Here is a 25532-nt window from a genome sequence, read left to right as displayed (position 1 = left end):
ATTTTCATCATGATTTGATCCTCCAAGTATCGGTAGATTTTCATTTAAACATTAAGGGGAGTGTGAAACTCATATGATTTCTCTTCTTCTTTTTTTTTCTTTTTACATAAAAAGACCTTCAGAAATCAGAGAAACTCCCAACATAAAAAGAAGATATAATTTGATGGGTTTTCTTTTATCATGATGAAAGGAAAATCACGAGTCTCACTCAATAGTTTTATTAATTTCAACACATTGAGGGTTTAATTGAGAATTTATTTATACATTAAGAGCTTAATCGAGAAAAAGAATAGATCAGGGATACAATCTAGATTGCCCTTTATTGAATTTATTTTATTATTTTGATTTTTTTAGTTTTTCATTAATAAAAAAGTCATTATGCCCTCTCTCTCTCTCTCTCTGAGCTGCAAAATTAAAAATTAAAATATATATATATATTAGTTTTTTTATCTTAGCTTTCTCTTAGCTCTCCCATTATTGGAGATGCCCTAAACCGAGTCTTTTAGGCTTAGCACTCGCTCACTAATCACCCACAGAGCAGCATCATATTCTCTTGACCTTCATTAAAATGGAGGAATTGCTAAGAAATTAAAGCACCCTTCTCTTGTATCTCCTCTGCAAATTTCTCTTCTTTGTAGTAAGATTTCTCTCTGTCGATCTCTGTTTTTTTTCTTTGAAAAAGAAAAGGAAAAAAATGTTGCATGTTGGAGTATTTGTATTTGAAATTGATGATAAAGTAATCTTCTTTAACATATGTTTCTCTATGGATGGGTTTTAATTGTTTGTTGATGTTAATATTTTCAAGTCTAAGAAAAAGGAAAAGTTTTTTTTTTTTCTTGCCCATTTGTTCGCTTGTTTGTTTGCTTGCATGTCTTGATGCTAAAGTAAACTTTTTCCAATTTACATTTCTGGATGCTAGCAGCTTCTTGACACTTTCTTCGCTGAAATATGGGTTTTTCCCCCATAATTTTCAAGTTCTTGCTGGTTTTGGGGGTCACTGCATGATTGCTTGAACTCAATTTTTTTGGGAGTAATTAATGCTTTTCGTTATATGTGTGGAGGGTTTGGGATTATTTTCGTAGATATTTACTTTGTTGGATGATTTTATAGAGAGAAGGTTTTATTTGCGTTGCCTCTGTAGTTTATGCTATAATCTTCAAAAACAGTTTGTATCTTCAATTTGTTTTGTAAACGATTAATGCGCTGGGATTTAGTGAAATTCTTTTGTGATGGGACACAATCGGAGTTCATAAAAATTACTACTTGATGTCGGATTTTGATTGGATATTATTTTGAATACTTCGATCGGTTCTTTGTTTGAACTTGTTATTAAACTTGTTTATATTCTAGTTTAAGAAATCAGGTGCTTCTATTCTTTTAAATTTTCATGGACGGCACTCTCCCATGCGGTAGTTTCTTGATGGGACCTGGTATTTTTCATTCCTGTGAAATTGCCTTTGTCTCTTTCTCATTCACAGAATCCATGATTGCATGAAACTTTTTATGTTTTATGGCTACGTGATGGATCTAGTTGTATTTATGAGATTTGCAAATTTATCACCATTGCATGGATTCTAGAACAAATAATCCTTTCTTTCATCTTTCTTTCCAGAGATAGCTTTGGGAATTCTATCTATTCATTATCATAAGGGAGTGCGCTTTTCACGCGAACCATTATATGGCCTTGTATGTGTTCAATGATTATCTAGTTTGATGGGAGCCCAATTAAGGAGGATTTTTGTAACGCTTTGTGCAAATGGATGTCAATGTCAGTTAATGTGCAAGGTTTTTGTTACTTGGAAAATTATTTTCATTTTTTACAATTATTTGTGTCTCTTTCATCAATGTTGGTGGCTTCTTAATTCCTAGTTTCTGAATCTTTTTTACTGGGAAAATGCTATTTGTTTTCCTCTAAGTGATTACTTTTGTGTTAGGATGTAAATCACTTTCCTTGGAGGTGGTATCTACTTTTGTCTTCATATGTTACAATTCTTTTAGAATGCTTACATTGAAATAAGTATAGGTTCAAGAATACCTGGTTGATTTAATTACGCTCTAATTTTCATGTTAGAGACTTTTTGTATTAAATGCATGAGATTCTTTGCTAATACTCAATATCCAGCATGTTACATTGTTTTTAACATCCAGCACATTTCATTTTGTTATGTAGGTCCATCGGAGGAGTGTAGACGGGAGCTGAAACACCAGTTTTATATTTTATTTCTGGGATAAATGAATGAGGGTACTCTATAGCTCTGCATAGATAATCTGCACTAAAACACCATACACCCTTTTGGGGCATGACCCCATTTTTCCTTTTGAGAAAAAAAGTAGGCCTTCTGTTAGGCTTACAGTCAGTAATATAGCTAGCCTGTTTTGTTAGGTGATGGCCTGATGCTGTATGAGATAGTTTTTGAATCTACATTTTTTGGTCAATATGCCTGTTCTTAGTTGTTAGTAAGTGTTACTTAAAAGTTGTTGGTATTTGAGAGGTGCAAATCTGTGGCCATAACAGGAGTTTTCTGCTTCTCTATGTTATCAGGCAACTAGTTTTGCTTTGCTAAGGGGAATCCTGGACATGGGAAGTCTTCATTTTCCATATCATGTAGCTGGCCATTAAGTTGAGCTGGAAAAAAAATTAGAAACCTATATATATATATATATATAAAACCATCTGTCATGCTTGTCACAAAATTATATGTTCTGAACCACATCTGAATGCATTGTGAACTGCTAAATTTCAGCTTCCTTTTTAGACCATCTAGGCTCATATTGTCTTGCAAAATAGCTCTTTTGGATAGCTTGGAATCAATAATTCTATAGCTTGGTGAATGAGTTTGGTTTTTGCAGTTAACTTTTTGAATCAGTGAATGAGAGATTCAAGATGCTTAATGCTTGTTATTATTCTTAAAGCCTTTGAAAAAATTATCTCCTGTAGCAAATTTATCTAGGCAATTTGCTTGAGGTGTTTAGTTGAACACAGGGTATTCAACTGTTGCCATGAACCAGAGAGAAGGTGATTATGTTCCAATTAGAGATGCAGAGAATGTCCAACTGGGAATGTTTGACAAACCCCTTCCTTGCTTTGGCTGTGGAATTGGATGGTTTTCGTGAGTATTGCTTACCTTCCTCTCCCTTTAGTGCCGTCACTCATAGACGTACCTTTTTACTGTTGCCTCATAATTGGATTTGTGTTCTCACTCTTCTCTCATCGATGCGCCTTTACTCTACAGCCTTTTGCTTGGATTTGTGTTCCCGCTGATGTGGTACTTCTCAGCAATTCTCTACTTTGGGAAGTACTATAACAAGGATCCAAGAGAGCGATCTGGCCTTGCTGCCTGTGCAATTGCTGTGAGTGATGAACTTAATTATTAATCTTTTGTTGGCATGGTTTGCTGCCCTCTTCTTTGTCATGTCTGCTGATTAAGCATCAAATATGATACTTGCCATTATTAAAAAATACATAGCTTGGAAAAATTCTGAAATCCAGCCTTCTATCATTGGAATAAAGTTGACAGAGCATCCTGGTGCCACTAAGGAGGTGCCTATGGAGGCGCACCATAGCTGGTGCTAGTGGCAGGTCACTTCCTTAACGCTGAAAAGGTTGAGTGGTCAACTTTCCTGAAATTGCAAAATACAAAATTACCCCTAACTAAAACAAAAATCACAGAACTGGCCTGACATTTAGACCCCAAAAATATGCCCTGTTAACTAGTAAAAAAAGTCTAGGTGATCTCGAATTAGGTTCAATCCAAATCCATGAGCTTGTAGCAGTAGATTTCCCCTTCTGTAAATGTCAGGTGCTATTTGCATCACAAAATGATATGTAGACTAAATGCAGTGGTCTCCCCTTAATGATGTGTGTATTCCATATGATTTTTGTTTGTGTGTCTTGTGTTTATTGGTTTAGTCTTGGCTGATGTAATAGATTAGTCTATCTAATAATTTCTCCTAAAAGAGGTACAAACTGAGCTTTCCAGGAATGAAATAGTTATATACAGCACAATGAAAAGCAACTGGGCAGTCTCAATGTAATTTCCTATCATTTGGAAGAGCAGTGTTTTTGATGGGTGGCAGTTCAAATCCTTTTTTCTGAGCACATATTTTTCAATAATGTGTATACCGTCCTCTCACCGCTGAACTAGACGGTTGCTGCAAAACATTTCATGATAGGTATCAATATAGCTGTGTCTGGAGACTGGAGAGTACTTTATCTTGGGAGAGACCAGAAGTTTCAATGTACTTGTGCCAATCCTTGTGCTAATGGGTGCCACCATAATGGTGTAGGGTTATCTATTGCACATTTTTGTGATGAATTGGTGTGTTTATCTATTTTTTCAGCAAGTAACATGCATGCACTTTATCTGCAGGCTATAGTGTTCACAATAGCTGCGGTGATCGCTTTACTTGTTTATTTGTTGTGATTCTCGCCTCGCCAGATTCATCTTTGCAGCTGCAGTGTATGTTTCAAAAAGATAAGATGAACCTGATTCCAAGTGCTCAAGTTGTAATGGGCCCCGGACCAAGCTTTCTGAAATCTCTGCACTCTTGTACATAATACGAAAATGCTGTACAATGATGGAGGGGAACCCAGCTCAACTGTGAGATCCCCATTTAGTGCAAATCTGTCTATGTATTCTACTTGTAGGTATTAGAAAAGGCGACATTCCTTGATGTGTTCCTTAGATTTTGCTGGAAGCCTGAAGCATGACGAGCGCGGAACCACATGCTTGGCCATTCAATTTAAGCGAAATGACTTGAAATATGAAAATTCCCCTTGTTTATTCCTTGCATTTCGTAGAAAGCTGCTCGTTACGTTACTCCGGATCTTAAAAAAATGCACCTTGTTGTTCATGGCAAGTTCATCTATCTCCTTGACGTGGTTTGAAGCCCTAAACTCTGCAGTGCATGAATTGGGTCCAAGCTGATGCATCATTCAGCCAGAACTGCAGTTCTTGTCCATGATTTGGTTAAATGTAGACGTGGAACATCAGCTTCTGAGCTCGTACAACAAGAGTCATGCCCCCGTCCTTCTAACTTTTGCATATTTGATGAATTTTCCATCATAAAATATCTAAAGTAAGAAACTGTTTTCTGCAAGTGAGTTATTTTATCGGTTAGATTCTGTATGACTTCTTCAGACCTTTTTAATTAATTCATAAAACTCAAATAAGTACCCTAATAATAACAATAATAATGTATTCAAGACCGCAATACAGCAAAAATAATTCAATAAACTTAATATCTAATCCAGATATATGTAGCCTTTTGATCTAATTTATGTTTGTGATTTAGATTTAAATAACTTGTGTCCTATTTTCCTATGCATGGTGGTTTTCTTGTGTTTGAGTACTTCTTCTTCGTGCTTGATCAGCTGCTCCTTTTTCTTCATCAATCCCTTTTTTCTATTTCTTCTTATCCTTTTTAAATGTATCCATATTTAGTTTAAAAAAAAACATATACCCAAATATCCATGTTTGGTAAGTTATTTATTTTCTAAATCCATGGTTATGATAATTACGAACAATTGTCATAATTATAAAATGATTAACTAAATTATAAAAATATAAATTGCTTTTTATGATTATAATATTTTTTAAGATAACAATATGCTTTTTAAGTGTTATTGTTTTCTTAGTAATTACCACGATCACATAATAATTACTTGAGTTGTTGAATGATAAAAAAATAATACCAATTAGTATTTAATAATGAGTAATAACTTTCCATATTTCTAGAAAGTATCACCTTCTCATCCATCCTTGTCTTGACGTGCTGTCGGATGGTGCGTATGGTCCCTAGAATGAGAGGGGGTTTGAATTTGTTTGAAAAAAATCATAAAATACATGATTTAAAAATTTTAAAACTCGTGATTTAATAAAAACTTCTAATGATGTATGAGAGTTTAGTTAAAAGAATTAATTATATATGAAAAAAATTCATTATTCTTAATATATTTTACCTATGATAAATAATATTATCTATTTTTTTGATATAAACTAATATATTATTTTATTTTTTTAATTATTGATCTTTCTAAATTTTTTAAAAAAATTTCATGGTAAGAAGGTTTTTATCTTATTAGGTTAAATTATGGTCATTTTAGAGTCAAAAAATTAAAAAATTAATTAATTTTTTATTCAATATTAGAAATATATCTTAGATATATGTTTATAATCTTATAAAAAAATAATTTTATTTTTATTTTTTATTTTTGAAATGGATATAAAATTCTCATAATTTTAATAAACTAATGATTAAATTCAAAATGCATGAAAAAGGCAAAAAAAAAACTATCTTTGGTGATTTTTGGTAAATTATGCAAATATAATTTATTTTTTAGAAAGTTGGTCATATGCCCACACAAATAAAAACATATTTCAAATAGAGAAATTTTTATTTTTTTGTATTTTTTCTGAAATTTTACAGGAGAAAATATATTTAATATCATATTTATATCTTATAGTATAAGTCTATAACCCCAATATTAAGTAAAAATATTGCAAATAAAAAATATGAAAGACCCACAAATAATTTTAAAATGACATTTGAATTTTTTTAATATTTTAAAAAATTATTTAAGGTTTATATTACAAAACAAGAAAAATCTAGTAAGGAATACTGTGAAAAGTTTGTTAGAATGTATTTGTCAAATAAGCCCTAGCAACTAAAAAATACATTTTTTTCCTTTGTAAAATTTTAGTTCAAACAAACACAGCCTTGAGCCTTTGAAAGGCTCAGCCCAATAACAAGAAGTCGGGCTTCATAAAACCATTGCCGGCCTCCTCCGAAGAAAGAAAATATGGGTTGTCTCTCCTACAGCAAACAAAAGCCTTTTCCATGGAAAAGAAAAATAACCCAAGATTTTGAAACAAAGCCTGACCCCTAACAAAAACAGACGCTCTCTGTTTGGTCTTGAAAGATCAAAACAGCTGAGTTAATGAATCCATGCATAGCTCGTGCCCAGAAACCATGAACACGTAGCGAACAAGTCACAGCAAATTTATATTTTTTAAGGAACATAAGAGTTATACCTATATTAGTAGGGATGGTGTGTCTTGCTTTGAACAAACACCTACCCAGTCTCCTTTTCCTTTTCTTCTCTTTCTGTTTCTCCTGTGTTTCCCTAACTTCTGATGCTGTGATTGAGAAGAGAAGCCTCTGCTGTTTTTATTTTATTAAATCTTCTGTTTCTAGCTGTTCACAATGCTGCTGTTGCAAAGCTGAGGAAAGATTTTCCGCTGATGAAAAAGATTCTCCATTGCTGCTCCCGGCGCAGAGGGGATGAGAGGCGCTGAAGGCTGACAAGGAAAACCTCCTCCTGCTGCTTGTTCACGGTACTGAGAAGATGACGCTGCTGGAAGGAGGAGCTTCCACCACTGGTGTCAGGAGAAGTTGAGTGACGCTGCTGCTGTTGCACGATCTGCTACTGTTACTTGAAGGGAGTTGCTGGACGACAACAAGTCATGGTGGGCAGTGGTTGCTGATGAAAAATGTCTTCCACTGTTGCTCCGGAGCTGCTCACGTTGCTGGTGCAGAGAGGTTCGCTGCTGCTGCAGGTTCTTCCAATTGCTAACGGGATGTGTTGATGAACAGAGAAGATGAGCTGCTGCAGCGTGTGTAGCTGGTGCAGAGCTTGAACCTGAACTGAGATCACTGTGCTATCGAGGTTGTAGAGAAGTAGTTGATGTTGATGTAGCTAGGAATTTAAGGCTACAGTACTACTGCTATGGAGGGACTGGCCGTTTCTAGCAGAGAGAGGTTACTGCTGACTCACGGTGCTGAAGGAGGAGTAGGCTCCTGCTGCTCAAGAGTAAACTACCGCTACCGCTGTTGCTCACGGGTACGGAAGAGTGACAGCTGTGAGGGAGAGAAGGCTTGTTGTTTGTCCTGGAAAACAAGGGTCGGGTCACGTTTTTTCATGTTTTTGTAGAGAAGGGGAAGAAACTTACTACTTGCATTGATTAACTTTAATTCCTTGTCGGAAAAGGAAAAGAGTGCGTGTGCGTGTGGATGACAAAGCTGGGATCGATCTGGGAAGGTGATGAACAAGTGGATTCGTACTCATAATAATAATAATAATAAAAATACGGTCAACTTCTTAATTTAGATTATAATACAAGGTCGCTATATATAATATTGCCCATTAATTAGTTGTGTGGTTATATTTGATCCATAACAAGGAAAGAAAAGAAAAGAACTTGGAATGCTTGAATTCTTTAACTTGGAACCTTCTCATGAGACGCGTCCAAAGAAGGGCCATTTACAAGGCAACGGCTAATTCATTAATGCGGCTACGGCATCCATTTTCAACTTAATTCTTTGGTTAATTGTTTGGATTTAATGCGGCTACGGCATCCTTTTTCAACTTAATCATTTGGTTAAACCTCCACTCCTCACTAACCAAATTAGGATGCGGTGGCCGAAGAAAAAATCAATCAAAAACACCAAATCCATAGAAATATCTTAAAACGTCAATTTATAACATCACTTCATATCATTTCTGTTCACAAATTGCTAAAAATTATGAAATTTTAGGACTTAATACTTGCTACTACTTTGTGTATGAAATTTGATTTGGTGTTTGTTTTTTATTTTAAAGTGATTTGATTATTTATATTGAATTGCAATTTTATTTATTTATTTTTAAGTTATGATTACTTTCTGGATATTAGATGTTGATTCGTGAATTATGTATGGATTCATGTTAATTTATTTGAGTTAGCATAAAATCTGAATAAAACTAATAAGATTAATTTGAATTTTCAATGTTGATTAGTTTTGAATGTATATTTAAAAAAAATATACATCTAGTGCAATTAAAATCCCAGCTTTAACAATTATTAAACCATGTAGAACATGACATACTCTGTTTGTTTTCTTAAGATCAGACTTCATAGACCTATCCTCTCCATTCTCCAAAGATTCTAGCATGTTTTTTTTTTTTAAAGTTCCTCAAATAAGAAACTTAATAATGCAGTTGAATGGATCTGCTAAACTCAATTTTCATTTGAGATTGGTTTTGTTTAAAAGCCTGATTAAAAAAATTAAATCCAAGAAGAAATTGTTAAAGTAGGCAAATTTAAAAAACCAAGAAAGCTCATTAATGTTAGTACTATGTTCCTCAATTTTTATACCAAAATAAAATAAACTAAATAAATAGAGTTTAAACGGGTTTGAGTTCAATCCAAATCATATTTTATAAAAATAATATATTTTAGTTTGGTCAAGTTTTAAAGTAAAAAATAAAAATAAAATCAAATTATAAGCACCCCAAGTCCAAACAACAATTTTTCATACTCAATTATAAGTTATTCTTAAATTCTTTTTATTTCAACTACAATTTTCATTCCAGCGGAGCTAGAAACTCTTGATCCAAACAATTGAGATAAGCTGCGTCAAGTCTCCCCCCAACCCAAATGCCAGGACACGCGGTTTACATGAGCTGGAATGCTTGCAGCCAAAGAAAGGAACAGAGAGAGACAGAGATCAAAACGCGGTTTTCACGCATTGTGGTGATTCTAATTATATAATAATAATAATAAAGTCATTCAAAGCTACTCTCCAGACTTGACGCGTGTGACCTTCGCCCATATTATTATTACTTCGGTGGTAATTCATTTTTCAAATTAATTAATTAATTAAAACGTGCCACTCCTTGGGAATTATTGATAATCATATTTTATGCTATTATATTTCTTTTGTGTAAATATTAAAGAATATCAATTACCAGATCGGGATTGATATCTTGCTTCGGTCAGGTTTGCGTGTACTCGTCACAGTGCCTGTCGGAACAATGGCTTCATGTTCGATTTTGCGAGAAGGAAGATCAATTTTGTTGTTTGTGAAAAATTAAAAATGGAGGGACTTAAATCGCTATTTTGTCAAATATTTTCTTCCTCTTCTTCTTGCCCTGGCCTTTTGAACAAAATCGCTTTCGGTCCTCTCTGCTGTTTCTTTTTTTCATTGGCCCTTTTGACTTAAAACTGGATCCTGTGATTTGAAATTGGGGTTGATATTAGGTTAGTGTGGACTCATGGCTTTGTCAAGGTAGCATCCCCCCAATGAGCTCACGTTCGATTTTGCGAAAAAGGAAGTTAATTTTGTTGTTTACGAAAAAGTACAAATGGAGGGAGGGCCTTTAATTGAAATTGAAGTATAAGTTCTGGCAGGCCTTTCTTCATGTTTTTCTGGCCTTTTGGTCCTTTTTGTTGTGTTTTTCCTTAATTTAATCCTTTTATTTTGAATTAATTTGAGATTGATTTTTTTTTTTTTTTGTTTAGGTTAGGATAGGGTGGACTTCTCATGATGTCAAGAAAGAAAGTATCCCTTAACCATCTAGGTGGTGGCCAAGTGGTAAAGACTTGGGACTCAAGTTCGAATCCTTGGTTGCTCATATGATGGCCACTGGAGGCTTACATGGTCATTAACTTCAGGGTCCGTGGGATTAGTCGTGGTGCGCACAAGCTGGCCCGGACACCCATGTTAATCTAAAAAAAAAACAAAGAAAGAAAGAAAGCATCCCGACAACGCGTTAATGTTGAATTTTGTAAACTATGAAATTCTTTTTATTATTGACAAGAAATTAAAATAGATTGAAATTGAGGGTATAAATATGGATTTCCTTTGCATGCATTGTAGTAGTGCCAACATGTTTTTTCAATTATTTTGGTTGTTGGACAAAATCAATTTTGGTCCTTTTATTAGTTTTTAGAAATAATTACAAAAACATCTTATAATTTTGTCTAAATTTCATCATCTCTATGTACTTTTATACATTATACTTTACATCCTAAACCAAATAAAAAAAATTCAAATAAAATATATTGTTAGGAATGTCAACTTTTATTGAAGATATAAATTATATTATAAAAACTGTAATTTATGAAAATACAGAGCGAAAATGGAACTTAGGAGAGTTTTTATAACTATCTCTTTTTTATTATGTATTTCTTAATATAATTTTTTTATATTAAAGTGTTTTGCTATTGGTGTTGCCATTATATATACTGTATATTTAGGGCTGGTGTGCTTGCGTCTATGCTATGGCTTTACGATGTGAGCAAGCATGTGGGTAGATGCCCCACTATTTTTACTTTCGCTTCTTGCATGGAATAATATTTTTATTAAAATAACTTTATTAGTTCATTTTTTTAATGTTAATCTAACTAGATTTAAATTAAATTAAATTAAATCAATTCACTAAAAATGTAGTCGTGTTAACCTAATTTCTGTCGGGTCAAAGTTGCTTATAGCCTATGAAGGGTGTGCTTCCCTTTTTTATAAATGCCATGGCCACTCCTTATTTTTAAGATTATACTCAACAACCTTTTTTTTTTATTTTTTTTCCCTCTAAATCCATTGAAGCAAGCAAAGCATACAATATCAAGAAAAACTCCAATCAAGCAAACAACATAAAGCTATAGCATTCCCAAAAGCGAAGCTAAAAGCTGTCCAAGAAAAGTTCTTCCCCTCTCTCTTTCTACAAGCTCTCCAAAGGAGAAACCAAAACCCGAAACCAAGCCTCAAATAATGGAAGAACAGGAAGACAAGCCACTATTCTGGCTTCAAGCCACCAACACTCGCCACCGTTCCCGCGGCCTCCGCCGTCAAGCCTCCTCTATCTTCCTAAATTCTGGTGTATTCCTCGTACTATTACTAGTTGTAGCTCTCGCTTTTGTCTTTGTTGTTGTTTCTTCAATTGGCTCTTTCACAGCTCAAATTTCGAGACCACAGTCGATCAAGAAAAGTTGGGACTCGCTCAACTTTGTTCTAGTCCTCTTTGCTATTGTCTGTGGATTTCTTAGCAGAAACAACGGCGGCGGCGGCGGCGATAATGAAAACACAAGTTATTACGAAGATCAAAGCCTATCAAATGTACAAAAAGCATCACATCCGTCAACTCCTTCACAAAGATGGTTTGACCATCAAGATCGAACTGTGAGCTATAACACATTGAACAGATTGAGGAGTTTCAGTTCGTATCCAGATCTTCGTCAAGAATCTTTGGAACGGTGGAGATTTTATGATGATACCCACCTGAATAACTACAGGTTTTCAACCTCAAATGATCAGATTCATCATGATTATCCGCAGCAAGTCGAGGAAACTACAAAACAAGAAGAGGGTGTTGGTGTTAAAGATATAGACGTTGATACCTTTGTGATAAATCAAAAGGAAGTTTCATATCCATCATCGCCACCTCCCTTTCCTCCACCACATCCATCACCATCACCTCCATTGCCACCATCTCCGCCTCCTAAGCTTGTGAGGAGAAAGGTGAAGAGAACATATCGAGATCTTGGATATGAAAAAAGAACCGATCATGAGGAGAAAGTCCTAGAAAACTTCTACAATATCCCGCCACCATCTCCACTGCCGCCGCCGCCTCCTCCTCCTCCTCCTCCACCACCACCACCTATGTTCAGCAAGAACGAGAAAAGGAGAGGCAAAGATTTCTTGATTTCACTAAGAAGAAAGAAAAAGAAGCAGAGACAAAAGAGCGTTGAAAATCTTGATAGCTTCTTCAATCCTCAACCTACGCCAACTAGTACTCTACCTTTGATTCCGCCACCTCCGCCTCCACCCCCACCTCCTCATTTTCTTCAAAATTTGTTCTCAAAGAAAGGCAAAACCAAAAAACTCCATCCAGTTCCCCCGCCGCCACCTCCACCACCAGTCACACGTGTATCAAAGGTGGTCTCCCAAAAGGTTACGTCAAGAACCAAGGTCCAAGTAGCACCAATGACATCTGATAAACCTCCAGAACCAGCCAAGACAAGTCGTTTCAATAGCGTGGAAGAGAATATGGAGAGCGGGAATGCTTCACCTTTGATTCCACTACCGCCGCCGCCGCCGCCGCCTCCATTCAAAATGCCAGCATGGAAATTTGTTCATGATGGTGACTATGTTAGAGTAGGGAGTTTCAACAGTTCGAGGAGTGGATCGCCGGATTTGGATAGCATTGAGGATGCATCATCAGAGAAGGATCAGTCAAGTCCAGTGGCAGCAGCAGGTGGATCAGATTCAGCAGAAACGGCATTGTTTTGTCCAAGTCCTGACGTGAACACCAAGGCTGATAATTTCATAGCGAGGTTTAGAGCTGGTTTGAAATTAGAGAAGGCGAATTCTGCCAACAGAAGGTCAAATCTTGGTCCAGAAGCCAGCACAAGCACAAGCTAGAAGAAGGCTTCCGATTTGTTTTTCTTTTTATTTTTGGAGATTTGATTGATTTTTTATATATAATTTTTTTAAAAAAAATATTTGGCGAGGATGTATGTATGAATGTTGGTTTGGGCTGTCCTGTCATTTTAGGTGAAATTTTATTATACATACAGGAATGAATACATGAGAACATGGAATGAATTAATTATTTTTTTTTCTTTAATTACGTGAATTTTTGTGCTGCTCAACAAGAAGAAGAAGAAGAAGAAGCAGACACGACCTAAATCCAAGAACTGTCCCGTTTTCTTGCATTGCAGGAGCATGCATAGTATAGTAGTGGCTGTTGTCAATGCATTAATTATTGTTCTTGGTTGTAGAGGATTTTTATTTCTGTGTGAACACTCTACGCTATGATTTCTGATCATTTCTTCCGGTCCTTTTGAAAACGAGATTGTACACTGAAAAATAATTGTTTTGATGCTTTTCACCAAGGTTGCACATTGCTATCTTAAAAAAAAAAAAAATCAGTGTGAAAGAATTATTTTAATTTAATAATTTAAATAATTATATAAAATTTTAAGATATAATTTATATAATTTTTTATTATATTTCTTAAAATAAAAATTAAAAATTAAAAACTTGTATAAATTTATAATACTTTATTTTGAATTTTTATAAAATAAAATAAGAATTGTAAAATTTGTATTTGATCATTATAGTTTTAATATTATATAAAAAATATTTACCTCAACTTAACTTAATAGTATAAATTATTAGATAAAAATATAACTTATATAATCATATGATAAAAAAAATATGGCCTTCTGTTTCATTTAGATTTTTTTTTTAAAAAAAAAAAAAAACTCAAATTCTTGGTCTTGGGACGCAATGAATGGTGCCAGGATTTGCTCTTGACAGGGTGGAGGCATTGGAATGGATATATAGGTGGCTGGTGCACTGTGCAATGCGAAATTAAGAATAAATATTTTAATTAGCGTTTTGTAATGACTTTGAAATTTTTCTTCGAAAGATTTATGAATTATATATATATGCGCTCAAAGCGTGTAGATGGGCTTGCTATCTCTATAATTAGTGAGGCAAAGGAGAGAGGTTCATGTACTTGGAATCATGGCTGGGTGGTATCTCTGTCAGATAATTAAATACCAGCCATTGCAATATAAAGTGGCAAAGAACATAGATTCATGATGGGGAATTATGACCTGATTAATTTATTTGCACTTCAGACCCATTTATTTTGCTTTTAGCATCACGTTATGACACGGGGAAGTGTAGGAGGGCTTTTTTTAAACACACACACACACACACACACACAGTTCATGGAATAATAGAGCTGTCATGACAGATATCCGAAAGCATGTCACTCACTAGTAACTTTATTAGGGCAACTTTTTACATTGAATTATGAATCATACTTTGAAAGCTGGTTCTGTGATTAGTTCTTAAAGGGAACTTTCTTGTTTTCTTGATACAATCCACGGAAAAAAATTGGATTTAAGTATTAAGCTATTGAGAATAATTTTTAATTTAATTATTAAATTGAATTAAAATTTTATAAATATATTATTTTATATTAAATTAAAATTTCAAATCAATAAAATTCTAGAAAGATTTTGTATATATGTCAGCAGATATAATATAAATTTTACTATTTATTGCCTTTTAATTTTTTTATAATGCAAAGATATTCAATTGGTTATTTCTAGAATTTTTTTAGTTCTATAAAGATCTTTGATAAATAATAATATAGTTTTTAACTATGGTAAGGACCTTTAATATTTTAAATTTTTTTTTTTATAAGGATTCTTCATGTATCCTAAAGGAAATAAAAACTAAAATATTTAATGAAATATTATTTTTGGGTTAAAATATTTTTTTGTATTAATCTGGATTATTTTATTGTTTTGATTGTTGTTTTATTTTATTATTAAAATATTTATTTTCAGTTTAATAATCATGTTTTAGTTTGAATTTGTTTTAACTTAAAATCAATATTTTAGCCTGCTTCCAGTAATATTCCTTGCCATCAGAAAATGATTTCATCATCGACATCTTTTTTAATCCTTAAATTAAAATCTTCAATTTTTATTTCCTGAAATCATACATTTTCTTTCACCTTACTCCTTCCAAACGTGGGAACTTCATGACGAGGAAATATAAAAAGGAGAATAAAACTTCCATTTCCTTGGAAGGAAGCAAGGTCCCAGTGAAGATGGTATCGTGGGTGAATCACAGACTCTCCAGAGAGAAGAAGAAGAAGAAGAAACGATGCTAAGAGCAAGAGATAAACTTGCTCTCTGCTTTCTAGCAGCTGCAGGCTGCACAACATCATGAAGTAATTAACTCGTTTTCACGATAGATTACTAGACCATAACTCTCCATAGCTCCACCAGAAAATTCAGGGACTGCAACCATTCACCGCTCAGGAAGTGGGCAAGGCATCGAGAAGCATCACCAGGTTAGCTGAAAAGGCATCTATCTTTGATCCTTTATTGGGTGTTCAAGTGTTTGAACCACTAACATTGTCTACTATAGGTTCACTTGATAGCTTTCATAAGTCAAGTCTATGATTGATTTTTGAAATTTATTTTTTAAAAAATTATTTTTAAAATTTTTTTGAGTTTATTTAAAAAGCTAGTTAATGAAAAATAGAAAATTTTAGTTTTGTTTAGAAATGTTAATTATTATTATTTTTCAGTCAAAGAAAAATTTAGTTTTGTTTTCAGGAAAGTTTTTTTCTTAAAAATCTGAACAAAAATAAAAAATTTGAGTAGAAAAAACTTTTCGGAAGTTGTGAAAAATTTAGAAATGTCACTTTATTTGTTGATTATATTAAATTTGGTCCCCAAACCTTTCATTGCTATATATATTTTGTTTTGAATATTTATTTTTCAATTTGATTTCTTAAAATTTAATTTTTATATTAACTTTGGTTTTTATTTTTATAATTGTTATTTGCTTTTCCCGTATCATTTTTTATTGAAATTTGTTATTTATCAAATTTGATCCTCATTCTTTTGATTGTTACTTATTTTATTTGAAATAATTTATGAAATGTTAATTATTATTATTTATCTTTTAATTTTTTTATTTTTTAGATTTGATCTCTATTATTTTGATTATTATTTATTTTATTTAAGATAATTTATAAAATTATATTTTTTTCAATTTCATTCTCATTCAATTTTTTAATTTCTAAAATTTGTTCCTTATTATTTTAATAAACTTGAGAAAAATAAAATATTAATAAGTTATTTTCTAATTTATTTTCTATGATATAATTAAATACTAAAAAGTATTTTTTAATTTATTTTTTATTATATTATAAAACATCAAAAAATAATTTATTTTTTCAAATTTATTTTTTATAAAAACCTATTTTCCAGGAATAATTTCCTATAAGGGGTCGATGTTAGAGTGTAGCGTAAAGCTCACCTTCCCCGAAACAGAAACAAATTCGTAACTCGCTGAAATGTTTTTTTTTAATCTTAATTCGAGTTCCTTTCTGTTGAGCAGGTTATTGATGCACTACGTGTGTTGTTTGTACAATCAAACGAATAACACAGAATTTCCTCACAACCACTAACAGAAAGCAATTCACATACTCAGTAAATAAATCAAGTGCCTTGACAGCAATACTTCAAGGACATTTCTGTTTATTGCTCTGAACCAGAGGACACAGTACACACGAACCTCGACCTCTGCATGACCCTTTCAAAGACATGTAAGGCTGTAACATTCAAAGTGTTTTTGAAAACAAAAGAAGGGGATATTAGACTCATTAGAACATAACCTCCTGGTGTAACCCAACAACAACAGCCACCAAATAAGTTATGAGATGAGATCCCTCGAAATAAACAATCTTCTAAGACCAATACAAATCTCTCACCATCTTCATCCAAAACAACATCACATGGACGATACTGTCGCTGCATACGGATCAAGAACCGACTATGGTATCAAGAAAGCCTTGTGCCAAATCTAAATGACATCGTTAGATACTATAATCAAGCAATAATTACTTGGTTCTGAGAGGCAATGAACGAGAGTCCATGGATATTGAATTCAAGAGCATTTAAGACGATAAGCATATCAGGTTTAATGATTCCAAGGTTGATGCATACTGTGCCAGAAAAAGGGCACACTGAAAGATCAGGTTTGAGGTGAAGATCATAACGATTACAGATGGCAAACTTTGGCAATCTTGTTTAGCTTTTGAACTGCTCTATGTTCTGTTTCTGCTCCATTGTTTTAGCCAAAACTCTCCTTGGTAACTGGGAGAGGGAGTCAGATAAGGACACATTGGAAACTCATCTCATTGTCTAAGGACAGACTGGGTAATTTCCCCTTACTTAAAAAGTAAGGTCAAGATGACCCAGGAGACCTGAAATAATATTCTGTGTGCGATCGGAAGGTTTATCATGTCAATAATTGAACATCAGAAAAGGAGTTTTGGAGGTAATTTTCTTTCAACATCTTTTGCTCTTTGCTGTGACAATACTCAGATGGAGATGCACTGTTTCCCCCCTTTTGCCATGTTGGCCCTGCTAGATGGGTTGGACTTGAGAGTGGTTAAAGCGACAACAGGCGTTGAACATATTGACAGAAGAACATGCACTCTCTAAACATGCTGTGCATTGTAGATGTATAGATGCGTTCAGCTTCATAAAATCCTGAGTAAGCCCATAACAAGACCCAGAATTTCAGTCCTCTCATACGTTAATTAACAAATTTGAGAGCAAGGGCAAAGGAAAAAGGTTTGTATTGTGATACGAATAAAATATTTTTTTTTAAGTCTAGGAATGTCAAAGTAATAAATAAACTGGTAAGACCGGGATCGAACCACAGAGAAGTTAATTATTCAAATTATAAACAACAATTATAAACAACAACAATAATAATAATAGCAATAATAATACTAATAATACTAGTAGTAGCAGTAGTAGTAGTAGTATTAATAATAATAATAATAATAATAACAATAATAAAGAAAAAGAAAAAGAAGGGTTGATGAGAATTTTGAGATGGAAAATTAACGTAAGGATTAAATGATGATAACAAACAATGTCCAGGTTAGAAGATCCACTAATGGTATGTCAAACAAGTATAGTATAAACTCTTATTATTCAATTGGAAATCACACACAAAGGAGGTTCCAATCAGATTATAAATTGTTAACATGATTACATTAGTCATTTTATTCGATTAATGCTAATATTTGTAAATCTCGTCAAGCATTCATGATTATAACTTATGTTAACAACAAATCAAGTTCCTTTCATAGCTCAGGTGTCGGTTATACCATACAGTATGGGCTATGAAAGTGCCAAGCATTTATTGTACCAAGTGTTATACAACATAAATCAAGATTAGTCATCTAACAAGCAAAGTATTAAAGAGTGAACAAGATAACAAATATAAAACATGTTAGTATCAAACATTAAAGTTCATATTAAGTTTACACTATACTTATTCTTATATCATTAATGTAACATTTTCACCTTGACATAATAAACTTAGCTAGACATAATAAAAGAAAAATAAATAAATAAACAAACAAAATAAGAACATAAATAAGATAAGAGTTAACTAAGTAAAGGAAGGGAAATAAAAGGCATAAACTTGATATTAATGAAAGCAAAGCATAAACATTACAAAAAATACAAAGAAAGAAAGCAAGAACATGATTTTGATCTGGAGACCAAGATACTTAAATGCATGGTAAATGCCTCCTTTTATAGGCTAAAATTGAAAACTATTGATTTGATGACTAATTGATGAGTGGGTGACCAACTCTTGACTTTGTGACAATCTTTATCTTCTCTTGTCTGCCCAAAACGTCATTGATAACATCAAAATTGGAACCACTTGAAAACATGAAAGTTGTAGGCAATTGTCTCAGCTGTCTTATGTAAAAAATTCAAATTATTTGGACTTCTAGAACTCCAGATATGGGCCAAACACTGAACAGTGCTGGGGCTAGAAGACAGATTCGGACTTCTTTGTTGTTGCTTCAATTTGGACTTAAAAATGACCTTTTTAGATCTTGAACTCCATATAAAAGTTGTAGGCCTATATCTTACCTTTCCATCCATATAAAGTGGACTTAAATATGAGATCTACAGCTCCATATATGATCCAATTACCGAGCAGTGTTCCGGTTTGGACTACACCGGCATCTCTTTTCGGAGTTTAGCCATCTCTTTGTCCTTTCAATTTCAGTTCTTAAATTCATCAATCAATCCTTTCATTTATATGATAGGCCTGCATTTAAAATAAACATTTACCATAAATTAAAGGTATCTTATATTATTAGATACGTTATTATAAAACATGCTTTAGTTAAGGAGTTATTGATACTTCAAGTGCAAAATGATGATATAAAACCTTAATAAAAATGCACTTTTAAGTACTAATCACGCCCCCCAACCAGCTTATTATTAGTTCCTAGTAATCAAAGCATTAAAATAGAAAAACAATTTGGAAATTCCACAAAGTAAGGTATTCATCATTCAACTTCTATTAATCTATCCAGATAAACAAACTCTCATTAAATTTATATATCTGCTCAATACCTCTTAACAAGATATTAATAAACCTTTTTTTTTTTGCTCAATATATCAACACATCTCTTTGTCCTTTTAAAGTTGTAGGCAATTGTCTCAGCTGTCTTGAGTAAAAAATTCAGATCATTTGGACTTCTAGAACTTCAGCTATGGGCCAAACACTGAACAGTGCTTGGGCTGGAAGATAGATTCAGACTTCTTTGTTGTTACTCCAATTTGGACTTAAAAATGACCTTTTAAAATCTTGGACTCTATATGAAAGTTATAGGCCTATGTCTTACCTTTCCATCCATATAAAGTGGACCTAAATTTGAGATCTACAGCTCCATATATGATCCAATTACCGAACAGTATTCTAGTTTGAACTGCACCAGCATCTCTTTTCGGAGTTTAGCCATCTCTTTGTCCTTTCAATTTCAGTTCTTAAATTCATCAATCAATCCTTTCATTTATGTGATAGGCCTGCATTTAAAATAAACATTTACCACAAATTAAAAGTATCTTATATTATTAGATACATTATTATAAAACATGCTTTTAGTTAAGGAATTATTGATACTTCAAGTGCAAAATGATGATATAAAATCTTCATAAAAATACACTTTTAAGTACTAATCACATCGTCATGAATTAATAGCCAAATCCTTCAAAAGTAATCTTGATTACCTTCGCTTGTTATGCTAACTACTTTGCTTCTTGCCTTTCAGGTTTCATGATTAATTATCAATAAATAAAAAGTTGAGCACATAATCAACAAAACTACGTTGATAATGGAGTTGATAATGGAATAGAATATACTTGGAAGTTCTGGTGTAGTCTGCCCCAATTTGGCCAAGTGAGTGTAACCTCACTAGCTCCCCCTTGCAAGTCTAAAATGCCGAAAATCATGACATAACAAACCAGATTACCAAAATAATCAACACTGCTTATGCAGTTCATCCCTGTGCTTGAAGCAACAAACCTCTCCAGCTGGAACGGAAAACCCATTTTTGCTTGTTTGTTGTAGATAATAAACTTGCTTATTAGTCTAGAATCAAAGCATCTTGATACTAAAAAAATTGAAAGGAACTTGCCGCCCAGAAATAACAATTTGTTCTAAAACTTGAATGCATAATGCGGTCCCTTCATTTTGAAGATTGATATCACTTACCAGCAATATTCAGACCACAGATTCCATAACTTCCGGTTAACAATAACTTTCACAATAGAGCATCAGTCTATCAGAAGTTGCTTTTCTGTAACTGAAGCAACCTGCAAGCAACTGCACATTTCTGGTATGCATCTCTGCCATACAGTTTATGACTGAGAATGTCAGAGGTTAATACACTGAAAGTCTAGCCCTTAATATAGAAAGTTTCTAGACCTAGAAACCACCTCCAAGTAAAATAACCTATGGCTAAAAAAAAAAATTAACAGTTTTATTAAGCTACTTAGATAATCAGTTTGCAATCTCCCTCAGAGTTTTATGAAGCCACTTAGATAGCTAGTTAGTAATCTCACTCAGAAAACAATGCACGGGAGAGCAATTTCCTGGCACAGCTCTCATGAGATAGGTGGTGAACACAGCTGCTACTTGGAATAATTTCGAAATCAAAGACCTAGAAAATAAGGATACTAACTTGATTCCAAAGCAAACAGAAGATATTAGCAGGATATTAAAGTCATGGCTTCAAGGCTGTTTTGATATGTGGCAACTTAACAAAACAGACTAAAAATCAACTATATACGTTTAAATTTTTAAACAGACAAAGTTTTCTACTAACAATACAGTAAAAAATAAGGAAGCCAGAACCATATAGACAGAAAGTAACGCCTGAAGTCAAAATGACCATCAAAACTTGCATTAATTCAAACGATAATGTCTTTATTAAAAAATGGCAATGCGGTCTTCCATATGATTTAGCTCTATGAAAGACTACACATTAGACAGTCAAAATCCTAACATGAAACATCCAACGGCAGAAATCATAAAAGCGGCAATGCCAATGCCTATGCCGAGACAACAACACGCTAGAGTTACATAAGCAAAACTTACAGTGCTCATAATCTGCCTACTACTTCGGTGTTTTACTCAAATACTTCTTCAAAACATCCATAACAGAACCAAAATCAGCCTTAACACTCACAGGCGGGTTAGCAAACCTACAAGCCATTTCCTTAATATTATTCGAGTGATAATCAATCTTACTTTGAGTGAACTTAAGCCCATGGGCAGTACTAACCACCACTGTCCGATCAGTTGGACCTATAACACCACTCTTCCTAAGCTTCATCAAAGCCGTCAATGCCACTCCTGTATGTGGACATATAAACATCCCCGTCGAATCGGCTTGCGCCATTGCATCCATTAACTCCTCCTCGGTAGCCTCCTCGACAATCCCATTCGATTGTTTCAGCGCATAAACAGCTCTATCAATTGAGACAGGATCGCCAATCTGAATAGCAGATGCAAATGTACCACTGGCTTTCACAGCTTTAAATTCCTTCCACCCTGACTTGTAATACAGGTAGAGAGGATTGGCATTCGCGGCCTGTGCACAAACAAGCCTTGGAATCTTATCCACAAGCCCCAACTCTTTGCACATATAAAACCCTTTATAGAAAGCATAGATATTCCCCAAATTCCCACCTGGAATAATAACCCAATCGGGCACTTCCCAATCAAACTGCTGCAAAATCTCTATGGCAGCAGTTTTCTGCCCTTCTATCCTCAGACTATTTAGCGAATTGGCTAAATAAATAGGCAACTCGGACGTAACCTCTCTTATCAATTGCATACAGCCATCAAAATCAGTATCAACACTCAGAACAAAAGCGCCATTGGCAATGGGCTGCACGAGCTGGGCAATAGAAATCTTATTAGCAGGCAAAAATACAATAGAAGGAATACCAGCAGAAGCACAATATGCAGACAAGGCAGCAGAGGTGTCGCCTGTTGAAGCACAGCCAACACCAAAAACAGGTTTGTTCATTTTTCTCAACCTATTAACCTGACTAACAAGAACAGTCATGCCCAGATCTTTAAAACTCCCTGTATGGCTAATCCCACAATGTTTAACCCACAACTCGTTCATCTCAAGGAAGTGTTTACCAAGCCTTTCAGCCCAGAAGAGATTAGAGTTGCCCTCAAAGGCACTGACAATATCATCACTAGAAATCTCAGGCAAGACCCATTCTTTCTTGGACCACACACCGGAACCGTAAGGCCAAGTGGTCTTGCCAACGCGAGAGTCGAAGAGGGCTCGCCAGTAGGAGCCAGGAAAGGCTTTGAGAGCAGAGATGTCGTGTTGGACATCGAGGAGGCCGCCAGACTGAGATCGGTAGACGATCTCGTCGAGGGAGTAGGACTCTGTGTTGGTGACAGGGTCGGCGTTGAAAGGGACATATTTGGCGGAGAAGTTCTGGTTTTGTGGTGGGTTTGTGAGGTATTGGCGGCGGGCTTCGTCGCGAATGTTGTTCCCTTTACATGAGGTGCTGGCGGGGGTATGGTTTGAGGAGGAGGAGGAGGAGGCTTTGACGGAGAGAGAACAAGGGGTTGCTGTGGGAGTTCTGGGTTTTGAGGGAAGCTTGAGATTGGCGGAGAAGCTGGGAGATTGGAGAAGATACGAAGAAGGCATTTTGAGAGAGGGAGAGAGTTAGACGGAAGTGAACTTTGCCTCCCCTTGGATAGATCGATCCTTGTATAGGGTCGCGACGGAATTAAAATTTAGAGAACCCTCTCTTTATCAGATCTTTAATCTATTCAAACTGATCCTTCATCTTTCTTAGAGCTGTACAATGCAGTGAAAAGACGGAGTCTCCTCGTGAAAAATATTTTCTAAAATTATAAATTAAATTGATTTGAAAAAAAAAAAAATAGAACAAAAAGAAGGACATAAGGTAGCCATCAAATTGATACTTCAAAGTTCAAACAACATGGAGGGCAAATCAAAGATAAAGACAAACAATATTTCATTTCAGTTATCAGGGTGCAGCCGCAATGTCTATCATTTGGTGCGGCCGCCGCCTCCTTCTTTTTATTTCGTCTAATTTTGTTATTGAAGAAAACCTTTCCGTGCGGTCTCCCCCCGCTTTTATTTATTTATTTTTTATAGTTTTTAATATATTAAAAATAAATTTTAAAAAATATTATTTATACAAAAAAACATTTTATAAAATAATCACTATATCGCAATATCACATACTAATTTAAATCTCATAAAATTTTATTCTTTAACATAAATGAGAAAAACTAAAAACATTAAATTAACTGATTAAAAAATTTAAAAAATCAAAATTAATTTGGTTTTGTCTTTATTAATCTAAAATTGGTTGAAACAATTGAATCAAAACAAACGATCTTAAACCATACTATAAAACAATTAAATGTACAATAAAAAACAAGAAAATAAAGCAATTAATTCTGAGAAGTAGCTCAACTAATAAAATTTTAGATTTGTTTTTTAATGATTACAAGTTTGAGTTCTTTCAGAGCTACTAAAGATTTACATATGGATTTATTTCAAAACCCATAAAATTAATCAAGATCTATATAAATTGATATAGATATTTATGTTAATAAAAAAAAACACAAACCAACTGCTCATAATAAAGAACCTTTTTTTAGTAGTCTGCCTCTTCTATTCAAATTATTAAACAGCTTCTAACATCCATGGAGGTGATTTAGATTCAAAAATTATATTGGAAAATTTGTGTGTTATTAGCGGCAGGATGGTGGGTGGCTGGGTATGTGGTTTTTGGAGGTATTCATGACTTGCATGGTCATGTGTGCTGTTACTGTGGCCTGGGAAGGATATTCTTTCAATCATTTGTTGAGCTGCTATTCATGGCTTGTACAGTCATGTATGCTACTATTGTGGTCTGGGGAGGATATTTTTCCAGCCATTTGTTGAGTTGTTATGGTTTTTCAAATTTGTGTTCTTTTCACTGGGGAATTAGGGAGGTTGAAATCTAGCTTGAGAGAAGCTGACGATGATATTAAGAATATATATATATATATATATATATAGAGAGAGAGAGAGAGAGAGAGAGAAAGACTCATATTTATATATAAACTTATTCTAGATCATATATTAATATCTCAACACTTAAATATAGTTAATTACCATTTATTAAATTTAATTATATTACATATAAAAGTTATATCATGTATATACCTTGATCATATCAAAATGGCAAATAAAAGAAATCCCATTATTATTGACGGGTATAAGAGGGACTTGTAATACAACAAAATATTAATAAAAATAAACTAAAATGTCACAACTATTTTCATATGAAAAGAATTCAATAAGTCCTATTTCAATATTCTCTTTTCCTTTTCCCTTTTTTAAAACTTATTTTTTGTATTAATGTTTTTCATGTATTCAATCTCTTTTATTCACATTAACGTTGATATTAATTACAATAATATCATTAATCTTCTTTACTATAAGGTGGTCAATCAATGTTGATATATTTATATTATTATTCTTCACTACATGATGACTAATCAAGATTCTTGTTAATACCTATCATTCTAGTATCATTAGTTTTTATACTTTTTTAGACAATAATCAATACCGATATTATTCTAATTAATATTATTAGTTTTCACCACATAAAAGACTAATTAAGAATCCTTCGATACCAATTAAACCTAGTATTATTAGTTTTTATTGCCTGAATGATTAATCAAATACTTTACATTTACACTTCTTTCTATTATTAGTTTTTATTGCCTGAATGATTAATCAAATACTTTACATTTACACTTCTTTCTATTATTAGTTTTTATTGCCTGAA

The 25532-nt window shown here is 33.6% G+C and overlaps 3 protein-coding genes and 1 long non-coding RNA gene across 6 annotated transcripts; 2 read left to right on the top strand and 2 right to left on the bottom strand.

The window, feature by feature from the left end:
• Positions 1 to 398: 398 nt before the first annotated feature.
• Positions 399 to 4820, top strand: LOC105118106 (60S ribosomal protein L18a-like protein). Of its 3 annotated transcripts, none has more exons than XM_011015967.1 (5): positions 399 to 637; positions 2171 to 2242; positions 2984 to 3110; positions 3234 to 3351; positions 4371 to 4793. In XM_011015967.1, exons 2-5 carry the CDS (start codon positions 2233 to 2235, stop codon positions 4422 to 4424), a joined length of 309 nt encoding a protein of 102 aa, XP_011014269.1. In that variant the 5' UTR covers positions 399 to 637; positions 2171 to 2232; the 3' UTR covers positions 4425 to 4793. The 3 variants fall into 3 exon arrangements, with proteins under 3 accessions (XP_011014269.1, XP_011014270.1, XP_011014271.1); XM_011015968.1 differs by having other exon boundaries at positions 408 to 637; positions 2171 to 2791; positions 2936 to 3110; positions 4371 to 4820; XM_011015969.1 differs by lacking the exon at positions 2171 to 2242 and having other exon boundaries at positions 408 to 637; positions 4371 to 4788.
• Positions 4429 to 8087, bottom strand: LOC105118107 (uncharacterized). The gene is made up of 2 exons (XR_840890.1): positions 7035 to 8087; positions 4429 to 5094 (listed from the first exon to the last, which is right to left on the bottom strand). It is a non-coding gene; the product is annotated as an uncharacterized LOC105118107 (long non-coding RNA).
• A 3232-nt stretch (positions 8088 to 11319) lies between these two features.
• Positions 11320 to 13387, top strand: LOC105118105 (WW domain-binding protein 11-like). The gene has a single exon (XM_011015966.1). It carries the CDS (start codon positions 11533 to 11535, stop codon positions 13180 to 13182), a length of 1650 nt encoding a protein of 549 aa, XP_011014268.1. The 5' UTR covers positions 11320 to 11532; the 3' UTR covers positions 13183 to 13387.
• Positions 13388 to 21555: 8168 nt separating this feature from the next.
• On the bottom strand, positions 21556 to 23589 carry LOC105118103 (threonine synthase, chloroplastic-like). The gene has a single exon (XM_011015965.1). The coding sequence runs from the start codon at positions 23363 to 23365 to the stop codon at positions 21803 to 21805; it is 1563 nt and encodes a 520-aa protein (XP_011014267.1). The 5' UTR covers positions 23366 to 23589; the 3' UTR covers positions 21556 to 21802.
• Positions 23590 to 25532: the final 1943 nt, after the last annotated feature.

Source organism: Populus euphratica, unplaced genomic scaffold (genome assembly GCF_000495115.2).
Source record: "Populus euphratica unplaced genomic scaffold, PopEup_1.0 scaffold1740.1, whole genome shotgun sequence".
NCBI classification, from domain to species: Eukaryota; Viridiplantae; Streptophyta; class Magnoliopsida; order Malpighiales; family Salicaceae; genus Populus; species Populus euphratica.
This window is presented reverse-complemented; position numbering and strand designations above follow the sequence as displayed.

Coding starts and splice junctions, on each gene's coding strand:
- LOC105118106 (XM_011015967.1), top strand. Junction 3,111..3,233: donor TGTGGAATTGGATGGTTTTC/GTGAGTATTGCT, acceptor TTTACTCTACAG/CCTTTTGCTTGGATTTGTGT. Junction 3,352..4,370: donor TTGCTGCCTGTGCAATTGCT/GTGAGTGATGAA, acceptor CTTTATCTGCAG/GCTATAGTGTTCACAATAGC.
- LOC105118105 (XM_011015966.1), top strand. CDS start 11,533: ATGGAAGAACAGGAAGACAAGCCACTATTCTGGCTTCAAGCCACCAAC.
- LOC105118103 (XM_011015965.1), bottom strand. CDS start 23,365: ATGCCTTCTTCGTATCTTCTCCAATCTCCCAGCTTCTCCGCCAATCTC.